Below are 15,628 nucleotides of genomic sequence, written 5' to 3'. Positions count from 1 at the left end.
TCAGAAAAAGACAGTAAAAAGAACACACAGTAAACTAGGTCCGCGGCATCGTGGCATATAAATTGTGTTTTAATCACACGTCCTTGAGCAACTGGCACAATCCAGATCTGCTCCTTGAGATATTTTTGGAGTCGCTAGGAAAGGAAAAGGGATACCTAGTCAGTTTTAGAACTGAATGCATTCAACTGAAATGTGTCTTCCGCATTTAACTCAACCCCTCTGAACCAGAGAAGGGCTGCCTTAATCGACATCCACATTGGAACAAAAGAGGCTGACAGAAACAACAATATTTGCATTCAATGTTTTTCTCTTTCCCACAGATCTGGGAGATGGATGGATTTTCACCGGAAGCCTCGTTCAATCTGAGGGGCAGCCATCTTCACAGGTGTCAGGGCAAGGAAGAGAAACAAAGACCTGACCTGCAGACACTGCGCCTCCAGTGTACTAAAATATGCCCTTTGGAGCTGCCCTGAGAGGTGCACATCAGAGCTGTTCTGAATAGTAAAGAATGGGCAGGCCTGGAAATGTCCAAAGTACTTGGCAGAGCCAACAAAAACTAACAAGAGCAGAGCTATGCCAGCAGATTGTTAGCGCCACACACATCCATACTAAAATAAAACCCTTCAGAGAGAAGCTAAATTAAGCACATCTCCTTCCCCTCAGTACAAACATCCAAAACAACATAGTTGTCCATCCGTTAAACAGCAGAGGGACCATTGAAAGACAAGTGTACTCCTCTTCCCTCCCTCCTCTCTAGAGAACTGACCCAACATGCAGTAATAAATGAATGCGTGTGCTGCTCAGTTGTGGCGCCCCAGGGAGCACAATGGAGATGACTGGGCTGATAAGAGATCCTTCTCTGCACAACAGACAACTCTCTTTCTTTCCCTTTAAACCTCCACACAGCAATCTCTTATTAGGCTGTTTTACATGAGTAAAATGTGTTGTATCTCTCTTCAACATTGGATTGGCATCTTTTCTGTTTACAATATCCTTACATTAGCCTTGGATGTGGTGTGACCAAAGCCACATCCCTGCTTTGTGTGTGTACAGCTACTAGCATTCCGTAAATACCATATTACAGACAAACAAAAGGAGGATAGCGATTCAAACTATACAGGAGCTTCTCATCTAAACCACATTGTACACTTGATTATTGCAACGGTTCACACTTGTGTGGACATTTTAAAAGACTTTAGTTTTCAATTTGGCTAACAGAACAACATGCTGTTTTCTGGTATTAAGGTAATGAAGGTACTTGCAGGGACATGGGGTGTCAGAGAGCCATTGTCTTTACACTGTACCATAAGATGTGTCTCACACACTACCTACAGAGGTGGTTTGCCGAAAGAGAAATTTAAATCTAGGTCTTTTTACAATGCAAAAAATGTGTGTCCTGGAACTAGTATACGTCATCAAACTAGTGTAGCGTAAAGAGGCCTGCAGTCCAACTGCAATATAGAGGGGCTGATAGTGTGTATGGTTTCATAATAGCCACAAGAGTAAACACTTGAAAAGTTAGAATCATACTGATACTAAACCAGAAGGTTTTTTTTTTTTACTTTTGTTTCCGGGCTTCATCTGCTTGAGAAACTTTTTCAATTTCATCAGAAAGACGGGGAACTGACTGGCTGGGAGCCATGATTGCAAAGTGGAGCCTGCAGCCTGTAGCCTTGGAGTCACCTGCAGCTGAGTGGAGGCTGGAGCAGAGGGAGGGAACAGGTAGGGGGGGCTGGTAATGCCCAGGGGAGAGAGAGGGAGGGAACAGGTAGGGAGGGCTGGTAATGCCCAGGGGAGAGAGAGGGAGGGAACAGGTAGGGAGGGCTGGTAATGCCCAGGGGAGAGAGAGGGAGGGAACAGGTAGGGAGGGCTGGTAATGCCCAGGGGAGAGAGAGGGAGGGAACAGGTAGGGAGGGCTGGTAATGCCCAGGGGAGAGAGGGGAGGGAACAGGTAGGGAGGGCTGGTAATGCCCAGGGGAGAGAGAGGGAGGGAACAGGTAGGGAGGGCTGGTAATGCCCAGGGGAGAGAGAGGGAGGGAACAGGTAGGGAGGGCTGGTAATGCCCAGGGGAGAGAGAGGGAGGGAACAGGTAGGGAGGGCTGGTAATGCCCAGGGGAGAGAGAGAGGGAACAGGTAGGGAGGGCTGGTAATGCCCAGGGAGAGAGAGGGAGGAACAGGTAGGGAGGGCTGGTAATGCCCAGGGGAGAGAGAGGGAGGGAACAGGTAGGGAGGGCTGGTAATGCCCAGGGGAGAGAGAGGGAGGGAACAGGTAGGGAGGGCTGGTAATGCCCAGGGGAGAGAGAGGGAGGGAACAGGTAGGGAGGGCTGGTAATGCCCAGGGGAGAGAGAGGGAGGGAACAGGTAGGGAGGGCTGGTAATGCCCAGGGGAGAGAGAGGAGGGAACAGGTAGGGAGGGCTGGTAATGCCCAGGGGAGAGAGAGGGAGGGAACAGGTAGGGAGGGCTGGTAATGCCCAGGGGAGAGAGAGGAGGGAACAGGTAGGGAGGGCTGGTAATGCCCAGGGGAGAGAGAGGGAGGGAACAGGTAGGGAGGGCTGGTAATGCCCAGGGGAGAGAGAGGGAGGGAACAGGTAGGGAGGGCTGGTAATGCCCAGGGAGAGAGAGGGGAGGGAACAGGTAGGGAGGGCTGGTAATGCCCAGGGGAGAGAGAGGAGGGAACAGGTAGGGAGGGCTGGTAATGCCCAGGGGAGAGAGAGGGAGGGAACAGGTAGGGAGGGCTGGTAATGCCCAGGGGAGAGAGAGGGAGGGAACAGGTAGGGAGGGCTGGTAATGCCCAGGGGAGAGAGAGGGAGGGAGATGAAGAAAAAGACAAAGTGACAGAGAGAGGGAGTGACTGCCATAGGAGGCAGGCCTGGCAGAGCAGGAGGGATGAAGGGCGAGATGGAGGGAGGGAAAGGAGGCACATGAGTAGCAGGCCCAGGAACCAGGGAGAAATTCACCACCAAACAAGTACCCTCTCAGACAGACAGACCTCTGGTCCTAATTTCTATGCAAAAAAGGATCAGTCGTTCTTTGAGGGCGGGAAAACCCCTGCTGGCATTTATCTGTGGAGGATGCCCCTGGATAGGAGAGACTCCACCACCGGCTTCCAGGGCAGCCAGGGGGAGGAGGGTATTTGCATAAGGATAAAACCCTATGCAAGCAGTTTAATTTTGCAATCGCATCTGTTCGCTTGCTTGGAATAATGTTTTGTGCATGGCCACAGGAAGATTAGAATTGGTTTTCTCAAATGTCCTGATAAAGACCAGGCTGACAGAGTAACTTGTCCCCCTCCAACATGGGGAGAATAGTGCAGGGCCTAGCTAACAGTCTACCCCCCCCCCCTCTCTCTCAAAGGGATTACTGGCCCACTGTTTTGTTTACACAGAAATGGCACTTGCTCAAAATTAAAAGACCTTCTCAGGCCATTAATCTAATGAGCGCGGAAGGAGAAAATGAGCCGCCACCATTTCTGCTGCCGAGATGAAAGAATATGACTGATTTTCATGTTTACCACCAACAATGCAATAAGGGGGGTTAAAAAATGACAAACAAAAAAGTGCTTAACATTTCCAGGGATTTACCCCAATTTGACTTGGACGGTTTGACTGAGGAAAAGGGCAAACCCATCAGCCACTTGCACGGAGGAAAAAGGGCAAGGTGTTAAGCAGCTGATCACCGCCACTAAAACACACACGTTGTGACCATCTTCTGTGTTGCTTCACACTTTCACTGCCAGCACGCCAAGGAGAGGCTCCATCCCACTGCCGTCCACACACACACACAGTCCATTTAATGCTCCAGCCCTGCAGGTTATTACCGGAGCCCACCAGGGCTGGATTGGCTGCCATCACGCCATTTAGCTTCCACTTCCAGCCCACTTCAAGCACAACCAGTCATAATGAAGGAGGGCCACGGGCCGGCTGTGTGCCTGTGTGCAGGTGTGTGTGTCATGGCTCAGACTCAGGAGTTCAATCTCCCAGCCAAAGAGCATGAATAAAGATGGTCTCTGTCCATCAACCGCTGTTGCTGTAGAAAGAAAGAAATGTGAGAGGATGGAGGGAGGAGGGAAAAGAGAGAGCACCGGGCCAGACCTCCATGATGTGTTGGCTCGTTTCTGCATCGTTGCTCCTGCATATAAAACATTTCACAGAAGTCATGAGAAGAGGGATTCACCCCCCCCCCTCTTTTCTATCCTCCTTTTTAAATGGGAAGATGCGATAAGCTTTCTGATATTGCCTCGGCGACACAAAGTGCAGGGCGCTGCATTATCGTGTGCTGGAGTGCGGAAGGCGCTTAGATGCCATGATAAGGCTTACAGTGCGTGCACACACACACACACAGAAAAAAATAACTACGGTGGTTGTAGCGAGTGTTTGCTCCAAACAGTGGGAGTTGACCTGCAGGTGAAGGCTGTTCTCTGCCAGACTGGCTGCTTGTCATTTAGGGGATGAGGGAGAAACTAAGGGAGCTATCTGGTTAACACTATCACCTTCTAAGCTCTCACAGTGAATTGATCTCCCCAGAGTTCACAGCGTCAGTCAGCCTGACAATCAAACCCTGCCCTGAACCTTGTAATATTTGACATTATACAACCAGCACTTTAACTATCATCATTATCACCAATGGCTTAGGTATTGCTCTGAGGTCTGCAGGACTCAAGAAGCTTCTTTTCATGATCTTTTATAATAATCACCCATTTAACCAGCTCTGTAACCTTCGATGAATGCATAAAAAGGTTCATTGAAAGAAACATGAGTCCCTCATTTATCTCTTGTGAGCAGCAAAGGCAATCTTAAACATGGTCTGAGAGGGCCGTTGCTTGGACTGTATTCTTCAGTCTTACTTGTATTATTGTTTCATTCACCTGTCACTTCCCCCCTGCAACTCCCCCACGGAATATTTGATCCTGCCCCCACCCCCCAATGGACATTTAGAATTGTTACAGTTGTAAACATATATTATTATTATTATTATTTGTATTATGGTTTCATTCACTTCTCTTTTTGACCTGTTGGAGCTCAGAGCATAAGAATATCAAAATATAATCCTGCAATTACATCTGTGACTAAGAAGAAGAAAAAAATACATCTAATTACATTGTTTTAAATTATAAACCAAAGCCATCACACAGGCTTAGTACTGCTGTTTCAAGTTATTGGACCATGGCAGGTATTCTATCCAGGTTAGCGTGAGTGTGTGTCTGTGTGTATACATGCGCCCACTCTCTCTATCCTGTCTCACCTGTAAGTTCATGATGGATCAGCTCTGCGAAGTTAGGGTCGTCCCCCCACCAGAACAGCCAGAGCTCTCTACGTCCAGGCCTCTGGCTCCGCCGCCACACGCTCAGTATGTCCGCCTTGAGGCAGCGGCTGAAGCTGCACAGGATGGGGTCCTCCTCGGTCACGGGGAAGAGGATCGGCGCAGAGGTGGGGCCCTGCCACGCGTACCGCTTCCATTTGATCCCAGTCAGATCAGCCTGGGAGGGGGAGGGAGAGAGTCAGCCACTGCCACAGGAGCCAGGTCCCCGTGGGTAAAAATGTGAACACTAGAAAGGCCATGGGGATCATTTTGAAATTGCCCCCTCCATATATTTAGCACACGTACTGTATATTGTTAGAATTTTGAGATCGCGAACAGAATGTGTTATAAGCAGTTTTAAGAGGAAATGTCATTTTTTCAGTGGGGTGCAAAAAGTGACTTTTTTCAAATCCTCCTACATTGTTACATGCAGGTAAGATTCTTCTATATAGTATCAGAAAGTGTAGATTCTGAGGTTCCCAAAACACTTAACATTGCCAAATATCAATAGCAAAATTTAAGAGATGAGCTCTATTTCAAAATATAACTTTTTCCAAGAACAACCACTATTCAATGCGCTCCACCAGTGAACAATCGGCAACAGAGAGCTATGATCCCTTATTGATGTCACTTGTTAAATACACTTCAATCAGTGTAGATTGAGACAATTGAAACATGGATTTGTGCCATTCAGAGGTTGAATGGGCAAGACAAAAGATTTAAGTGCCTTTGAATGGGGTATGGTAGTAGGTGCCAGGCGCACCGGCTTGTGTCAAGAACGGCAACACTGCTGACTTTTTCAAGCTCAACAGTTTCCTTGTGTATCAAGAATGGTCCATTGAGGCTGTTCTAAGGGCAAAAGAGGGGGATGTAATGCAATATTAGGTAGGTGTTCCTAATGTTTGGTATACTCAGTGTATTTATTCGACTGTTAGAATGTTATTGGCCTGAAGCCAGGTCCGAAGAGGCCCGGACTTCTGGTGTTAGAGTTAAACAAGCAGAAGCATTCATTCTCCTTTATGGAGCCTCCGCCTCATCAGGAGGAACACTTACGACAAGGAGACACACGGGCAGGCAGCCACAGAATTAGAAAAACACAGAGAGATAGAGGAAAGGGAGATGGGAAAACAGAGAGAGAGAGTGAGGAGAAAGAGACAGAGATAGAGGCAGAGGGAGGAGAGAGATCGAGGAAGAAGATAACAATATGGAGGGAGGGGAGAGAGGAGAGATAGCGGAAGGCGAGAGATAAAGGAAGATGTAGTGTTGGATTGAGATAGATAGATAGATAGATAGATAGATAGATAGATAGATAGATAGATAGATAGATAGATAGATAGATAGATAGATAGATAGATAGATAGATGTAAGAAGAAGAAAGGCTTCAATATAAACAGAAAGAATCGTGGCTAAAAAGAGAAGCAGCAAAAAAAGCCTTGGCTTGTTTTTGTTCCAATTGTGTGCACTTTAGCTTCAGGTGCTTTCAATCTCAACATGAACAATATGAACAACATGAACAACATGAACAACATGAACAACATGAACAACATGAACAACATGAACAACATGAACAACATGAACAACATGAACAACATGAACAACATGAACAACATGAACAACATGAACAACATGAACAACATGAACAACATGAACAACATGAACAACATGAACAACATGAACAACATGAACAACATGAACAACATGAACAACATGAACAACATGAACAACATGAACAACATGTTCAATGCTCTCAGAACAAAACCTCCCTAATGCTTGTAAATGGGCTCTGACCACCTTAATCCTTTTTAATGATGAGTGCTTTGGGGAGTGTGCTCTATATAAGCCAACATTGTCCGGCTTTTATAGAGAGAGGGAACACAACTCAGAGAAATTCATTGGTTGTAAATCACTAGCAGCAGCACAGAGTACTACAGGGTTATGAAGTGTTTAACCAGGAACATTACGCTCCACTGCTACAGCTGCCTGCCTACCCTTCGCGGGTGGCTGAGGCTCACCAGAAAGCAGGCCCTGCGTACAGCATTTAACACCATAGTACCCTCCAAACTCGTCATTATGCTCGAGATCCTAGGTCTCGACCCCACCCTCTGAAACTGGGTCCTGGACTTTCTGACGGGGCCGCCCCAAGGTGGTGAAGGTAGGAAACAACATCACCACCCAGCTGATCCTCAACACTGCTCCCCACAAGGGTACGTTCTCAGGAGGCTGAAAAAATGTGTCTTGTCACCTAAAACACTCACAAACTTTTACAGATGCACAATCGAGAGCGTCCTGTCGGGCTGTATCACCGCGTGGTACGGTAACTGTTCCGTCCACAACTGCAAGGGTAGTGCGGTCTGCACAACGTACAGGGTAAACTACCTGCCCTCAAGAAAACCTACAGCACCCGATGTCACAGGAAGTCCAATAAGATCATCAAGGATAACAACCACCCGAGACACTGCCTGTTCACCCCGCTATCATCCAGAATGCAAAGTCAGTACAGGTTAGAGGTCGACCGATTATGATTTTTCAACGCCGATACCGATACTGATTATTGGAGGACCAAAAAAGCCAATACCGATTAATCTGCCAATTTTTATTCATTTATTAGTAATAATGACAATTACAACAATACTGAACGAACACTTATTTTAACTTCATATAATACATCAATCAAATCAATTTAGCCTCAAGTAAATAATGAAACATGTTCAATTTGGTTTAAATAATGCGAAAACAGGCCTCCAGGTGGTGCAGTGGTTAAGGGCGCTGTACTGCAGCGCCAGCTGTGACCCCAGGCTCTGTCGTAACCGGCCGCGACCAGGAGGTCCGTGGGGCGACGCACAATTGGCCTAGCGTCGTCCGGGTTAGGGAGGGCTTGGGCGGTATGGATATCCTTGTTTCATCGCGCACCAGCGACTCCTGTGGCCGGCCGAATAATTTTGCACGCCCATTTTTTCAGTTTTTGATTTGTTAAAAAAGTTTGAAATATCCAATAAATGTCGTTACACTTCATGATTGTGTCCCACTTGTTGTTGATTCTTCACAAAAAATACAGTTTTATATCTCTATGTTTGAAGCCTGAAATGTGGCAAAAGGTTGCAAAGTTCAAGGGGGCCGAATACTTTCGCAAGGCACTGTATATACTGTATTCTATACCATCTACTGCATCTTGCCTATGCCGTTCGGCCATCACTCATCCATATATTTATATGTACATATTCTTATTCATCCCTTTACATTTGTGTGTATAAGGTAGTTGTTGTGAATTTGTTAGATTACTTGTTAGATATTACTGCCCTGTCGGAACTAGAAGCACAAGCATTTTAAAATACTCGCATTAACATCTGCTAACCATGTGTATGTGACCAATAAAATTTTATTTTATTTGACGTACAACCAGGCAGCGCTTCCTGTGTCCATGTCCTACACTGAGGCCATACACTGTCTCTCACACACACCACCCACCTCCGAATACATCATGCCTTCCAGTGTTTTAGGCTTACACTCAGTGCCCATGTCATACACTGAAACACCGCAAAGACCAACACTACTATCACAAACTATGTTGCAATATTGCCTTACAGTCCTTCTCTTGATGGAGCGCCTATCTATCCTTGCAGCATGGCAAACAACTGATTTGCGTGAACTGGGCCTAGTACAGATTCTTGAGGCGGGCCATTTTCTGATGCCAGGTGATATATACAAGTTGACAAACTGTCACTTTGACTTTGTTAGAAATAGACAATTACAATTAAATTGGCGGGTAAATTTAAATCAATTTAAACACTACGAACGTGAGCGAATGATTAAGCCTAGCCTGCCTAGCCGGGTATAAAATGGGAGATTCGTGGTGGGGGGTGGTGTTGTCAAAACAGAGCGCTCTGTGGTGTCAACTGGACCCAGGCTGGATCACAACAACAAGTTAGTTATCCATTATAACATGGCAGCCAGGAGGGCTATACGCTGGCCACAATGGCCAGTCAGAATGCTACGGATATCAAAACGCTACAATGATCTGACTAGAATATGATGAGCAACTGTAACTACAAAAATATAGATTTTTTTAAATAGATTTTATACCAAAAATTGAAAGCTCATAGGCTGTTGAGTTTAGTGACACAATCTATCAAATTTACAAGATATGACTACAAAAAAAAGACTTTCCTCAACACTACTCTTTCCCACGTGTCCCTACATGTTTTTCATTGCTAGGATTGATTGTGATTGGCAGGCACACCAACTATCAGCTTCTTCACCCATTACCAATTCATCAAGCAACATCATAGGAAATGTCTCACATCAGGAATTTTGCTCAAGGGCATTCAAACGCTGTTCCAGTCAAGACACCATTCACAAGCCCATATTCATTTATCATTTGGCCTATAGCCTACCGGTTCATCAAGTATGCGCTACTGTACTACTAGCTTATTCCTTTCACCAGTATACTACTACTGCTGCTGCAGTTTCTGTTTCAGAAAGTTCATCCACCAAACCCTCTCTCTCATGGTGGCAGACATAGTGGTGTGAGGAACTACCTGACACCTGCACCTTGCAGAGAAACATCTGTGCTGCAAGGAAAGAAAAGGGAGGGAAAAAACTGTGTGAAACCAGATCGTCTGCAATTATAGAAACTGACTCTTTCTGAAACGGGAGGCGCTGGGACTGTAAGCCTGCATATATGCCCATCTTACTTATTCTTCTTCAGAAATGCATTTTCTTTGCACAATCCATTCTTTTGATGACAGCTCTGAATTGTTTTCATGTTTTTCTCTGTCAGTGTTAGGCTTTTCAAAGCCGCGGAATGACCGCTCTCTCTGTCAAAGATCAAGTCCAAGCTTTCAATCCATAAACTAGGCTATTCTCTGCTAACAGTATCTGGCAATCTTCCAGAGGCAGATTGTGCCAGCAAAAGTCTGTGTGCCTTCTGCGGTCAATCAATCTATCTATCTTTTTAAAATCTACATCTGAGTTACAGTCTGAATGTGTCAGAGAAACCTGTGTGCTTCCTTCAAACTGACATGACTAGCTGTTAGTATAATGCTCAGGTATGTAGGCAACTGTGTATGCAAAATGTCCTCCCACCAAAAGTGCAAGAACCGGGGTCGAGTTAAGTTTCCTTTTTCAGATGCCGAGGCCTTCAGGCCAAACTCCCATAGCGGCTATAAGAGAATCTGAGGGCAAAGCCATTTGACGGACTCAGAAAGTTGATGTAAAATCTGTCTGGGATTTGCGGGTTACGGCCCCTCCTTTCGTCAGATGCTCAGCTTCGCTCACCTTCCCTCTCACAGCTTAGAGCTCCAGGTCCCATTGTGGAACACACTAAGTGCCAACAGCTGCCTTCCCTTCCCTTGCTTTCCCTTCCTGCCATTCTCCCTCCCAGCGACTTCAGATTCCCCTACAGCAGCTTAATTCCCAGTGCAATAGCTCAAATGAGCAAAAAGGTGAAATGAGTTTGCACTCAAAAAGATACTGCATAAAGATTACTTCATTATTCGATTTTCAATAGTTCAAATGAAGAAGATGTTGGACTTACATGCACTTTAAGCACGAAAGATTTTGACATGCAAACCTTTGCACTACCCTGCTAACTTTTTGTAAATATTCTATATATATTAGTGATGGGGGAAGAAATCGATAGTTACGTATCAAAATATTATTTTTGGACAATATTATATCAATATTTGACTCCAATATACTCCGGTATTTTTCATCATAAAGCTTGTTCTCCATCTTCTTTGTAAATAGTGAGCCAACATGTTTTCAGAACTTTTGTATATATTTCCCTGACTGATCAAAACGTGTTTCTCATGCTCTCTCGTCTCTCTGCAGCAGACATATAGTGAGGAAGATGTTTGGAGCATCAAATCCCAATATATTTAGAATCACGAGAATCACAATACATATCCTAGCAAGTACACATCTGTTGCTTTTTTCTCTTGTTGTCTTTTACATTTCAATGTGATCTTGTCTGTATGTACTTTGACTGCTGCTAAATTTATGTCCTCGAGGACATTAAAGTTTTCTGAGTTTTCTGAATCAGAGACAAGCAACAGGTGAAGTTGCTCAAACCATCCCCGAGCAGACAGATAGACACCCCACCACCACTACTAGCATCTCTCTCTGTCACGGTCTCACCCTCCCACTGCAAAACATGAAACTAGTCTGTTTGCATCTTGGAAAACTCTAGAGAAATGCAAATCCACTCGGTCTACTCTCTCCTCTCGTCCAGCCTTTTCATCAGCACGGCATTTGTCACTGCCGCAGTGTTTGTTAACTTATCCTGACAAGAGACATAGTCTAGCAGGGCCATTGTGACGTGACTATTGATTTATGAAAATGACGTGTTATAACACATACCAATTAATCTACAAACAAACTTCCAACACCCAGAAAGCTGCTCAACTTTTTAAAAAACAAATGAGAATAATTATTTTTAAATAAACATTGCAATAAGACTCCTGAGAACTATTAGTTATGGGAAAGGTGCCAAGCTGTGTTCACTGCATTCTTTCAGCCTAAAACCACAATGCCTGTTCAGAGTGTGAGTCATACAGGACCGTGAACAGCAACACCGGTGTCATGCTCATCTCAGTCTGCAGTAAAATGTCTCCCTACTATTGCAATACAGCAACCACTCATTCACTACTAGCCTGTCCTGTTCATTCAGCTTTACTGTCAAATGCTTCGGAAAAGGACGATTCAAGTCCATCAATATTTATCTATTGAACCTTCATGAAGGGGAATTGTTCACAACTGTTATACAGTACATACTGTACAGAAAGAATCAAATCAAATAAAATAAAATCAAATCAAATTTTATTTGTCACATACACATGGTTAGCAGATGTTAATGCGAGTGTAGCGAAATGCTTGTGCTTCTAGTTCCGACAATGCAGTGATAACCAACAAGTAATCTAACTGCATAAATGCATTGCTGGAAACATATAGTTGGTGCACTACTGAGAAGTTCTTAGATTGGTCTAGCTAGTAGTAGGGGTGCGAGGGACAAGAGTTAACGTCTGAGCTTTTTCCTTGAGTCTATTATGTACTTTTGGTTGTGTATTTATGATAGCTATATAATGCAATTGTTTTACGACTGACTAGCAACAGTATCAATCAGCACTATGAGAACTAAGACATATAAATAAATACACAGATATAAAACAAAACAGTGGCATTCATTTGTCATGAAAAATGTTTTCAACTTGAAAACTTGCCAGACGGGAAGTAAGTACTACATTCTAAAGAGATGCACTAACAATATCCAAGAGTACATTGTTGTTTCTTAATATTTCAGCTCTTTAAGGTAAGCACGAGCCAAGAATGTAAACAACAAATGATTGGAAAGCAAACTTGACAACTTTAAAGGAAAAGTATAAGCCCGCAAATATGCTCCAATTTATCAGTAGCTAAACGCTTCATTGGCTACTTAAAAGAAACAATGTAGCAATCAATGTATCTTCACAACTACACTGGCCCACTGACAACAACAACACGATAGAACATGGAAGTTGAAATTAGAAGCCAACGTTCACGAGCCTTTACTTTCCATGTTCGAATGCCAAATGTTTCTGCCGTTTAGCTAGTTTGCTATTTGTGCAAATGAACAACATTGTAAGGTAGTTAGCAGGCTAGCCAACTGCTTGGGTTTATTTTAAGGTCACATAAATAAGCTACACAACGCATGCGATAAAAAAGCATAACGATATAGAACGTTAATTTAACCAAGTAAACAACTAGACAAAAATGTAATCATGCATGGTATTCAACGTTCCGTTAGATAGCTAGTTAGCTAGGATGTTTATCATCACCACACGTTACATTAGTTGCACTTTTTTTTTGCCTAAAACTCTTAGGGGTGGAATGCATTGAATATGATCAAACTGAAAATGTGTGATGGCAAACAGCATGCATGCAGCTGCAAGTGACAGATAACACTATTATTCTTTAATATTGCACAACTTCAAAGTATGCAAATAAACATTGCCTTAGTGAATGATGTTTGAATTGCAGTGCTCGACAGGCCCTGCCTGCTTTTCCATTGCTGTGGCTACTAACGTTAGCTCGCTCTCTTCAGCTAGTTAAAAATGGCTGCTTTTCCTTTAGTTTTAAATCTCTTACCAGACAGAATAGATTGGAGTGGCAATCCTCCAAGCTGGCCCCGTTTGGTACAAAACAAGAACTCATCCTTTCACAGCGAGATCGAACATTCCATCATGTCAGTTCCCGGGAAAATAAAGACAGATTTTCAAATGTATTTTGCAAGATGTATAATAAGGTAATAAACGATAATTATTTTTAAAACAATTGGCTGGAGAATGTTATTCAACAACCCTTCGAATGCTATTGTCCGCCCTAAAATAAAAGCAGTCAAAATATCGCCTTCACAACCTCTCTATTGACCTCTCGAATACAAATTAAATAAAACATTTAAATGAAGCGAAAATGCTCTTAAAACAAAAAGAAAAGGAGAGCAAAGAAGCAACTATCCCCCTCCCCCTTAGCTTAAAACGGTTTTAGCTAAAAACGTTACTCTACTCCTCCATCACCATCAAAATCAATCTAAAAACGAATAACATCCTTAAAATCCAATCGGAAATTGGCATATGCCTATATCTCTACGGCAATTTGAACCATTATTTCGGTCTCTGATCCTTCTGGTTCCATTTGAATTCATGGATTCCTTTCTTTAATGGCGGCCACAGGGAGAACTCTGCCTCCAAAAGCCTATTGGCTCATTGTGGTCATGAGGGCTGTAATAACACTGTAACAGATGGGTATTGCCGCTAGGCGAGAGCAAGAGGCGCTACTGAGCAACCAGATTCTGTTACTAATGATCAAACCTTTAAATTGACCGACTTTCACAGTGCACCACCTAGTGCATACACAAAGAAATGTATCCATTCCTTGCATCAACATTTACATCATACGGTGTGTGGCCTTGCAATCACAGCAAAGCCCTAAAAACTTTCACCTAATCGAATGTGTCAGTGTAGGCGGGGATACAATGTAACACTATTATAACACCATTGTCATGCTGTAGTAACATAAAGCACGCGCGACGCTAATACAATTCACGAGTCGCCCAGGCCACAAGTGCCATGAACTGTGACAAATTATTGTTGCGCCACTCTGAGAACAAATTATATTAACAAATGTGCTGTCAAGCGTTCAAGATTATTGAATATATTCGGTCATGATTAAGTAGCTGTTTGACTCAATTATTGAAACCCAAAAGGTGACTGCACTTGTTATTTCAGAAAAAAATGTTTTTACAATTGATACTGAGCTTTTCTCTTTTATTTGTATGAAAATGTGTTCGGTTAATACTTTTCAGATGATTGATTGTGATTAATGCATGGAATTCTGAGAAGCCAAATCTATGCAAAGTATTTAGCCCAATTTACACCTGCTGTGACATATATTGCATTATTTTATGGCAGGTTATGACACCTACACATCCCTGCCCCCCCTGCCAAATCAGTTCTTTCATTTGAAATTTTGTTTCTTAAGTCCTTTTTTTCACCTTTATTTAACCAGGTAAGCCAGATGAGAACACCTTTATTTAACCAGGTAGGCCAGATGAGAACAAGTTCACATTTACAACTGCGACCTTGCCAAGATAAAGCAAAGCAGTGCAACAAAAACACATAAACAAACATACAGTCAATAACACAACAGGAAAATATATGTACAGTGTGTGCAAATGTAGAAGATTAGGGAGGTAAGGCAATAAATAGGCCATAGAGGCGAAATAATTGCAATTTAGCATTAACACTGGAGTGATAGATGTGCAGATGATGATGTGCAAGTAGAGACACTGGGGTGCAAAAAAGCAAGACGATAAATAACAATATGGGGATGAGGTAGTTGGGTGTGCTATTTACTTTGTAACTTACTTTGTACTGTGGGTGTGCTGTTGACGTTTTTCTATTTACTTTGTAACTTACTTTGTACTGTGGGTGTGCTATTGAAGTTTTTCTATTTACTTTGTAACTTACTTTGTACTGTGGGTGTGCTATTGACGTTTTTCTATTTACTTTGTAACTTACTTTGTACTGTGGGTGTGCTATTGACGTTTTTCTATTTACTTTGTAACTTACTTTGTACTGTGGGTGTGCTGTTGACGTTTTTCTATTTACTTTGTAACTTACTTTGTACTGTGGGTGTGCTGTTGACGTTTTTCTATTTACTTTGTACTGTGGGTGTGCTGTTGATGTTTTTCTATTTACTTTGTTACTTTGTACTGGGGTGTGCTATTGACGTTTTTCTATTTACTTTGTAACTTACTTTGTACTGTGGGTGTGCTGTTGACGTTTTTCTATTTAC

General features: G+C 43.4%; 1 protein-coding gene across 2 annotated transcripts in view; it reads right to left on the bottom strand.

The window, feature by feature from the left end:
- med13a (mediator complex subunit 13a) overlaps positions 1-14,010 on the bottom strand; it is a 129,986-nt gene extending 115,976 nt beyond the window's left edge. For both annotated transcript variants that reach the window (XM_046303695.1, XM_046303696.1), the window contains exons 1-2: positions 13,421-14,010; positions 5,243-5,477 (exon numbers count right to left, since the gene is read on the bottom strand). In XM_046303695.1, the coding sequence (XP_046159651.1) occupies positions 5,243-5,477; positions 13,421-13,486 (301 nt within the window). In that variant the 5' untranslated portion in view covers positions 13,487-14,010. The remainder of the gene's footprint in view (positions 1-5,242; positions 5,478-13,420) is intronic.
- Between the last annotated feature and the right edge of the window lie 1,618 nt (positions 14,011-15,628).

The sequence above is a fragment of the Oncorhynchus gorbuscha genome, linkage group LG16 (assembly GCF_021184085.1).
Source record: "Oncorhynchus gorbuscha isolate QuinsamMale2020 ecotype Even-year linkage group LG16, OgorEven_v1.0, whole genome shotgun sequence".
Lineage (NCBI taxonomy): Eukaryota > Metazoa > Chordata > Actinopteri > Salmoniformes > Salmonidae > Oncorhynchus > Oncorhynchus gorbuscha.
This window is presented reverse-complemented; position numbering and strand designations above follow the sequence as displayed.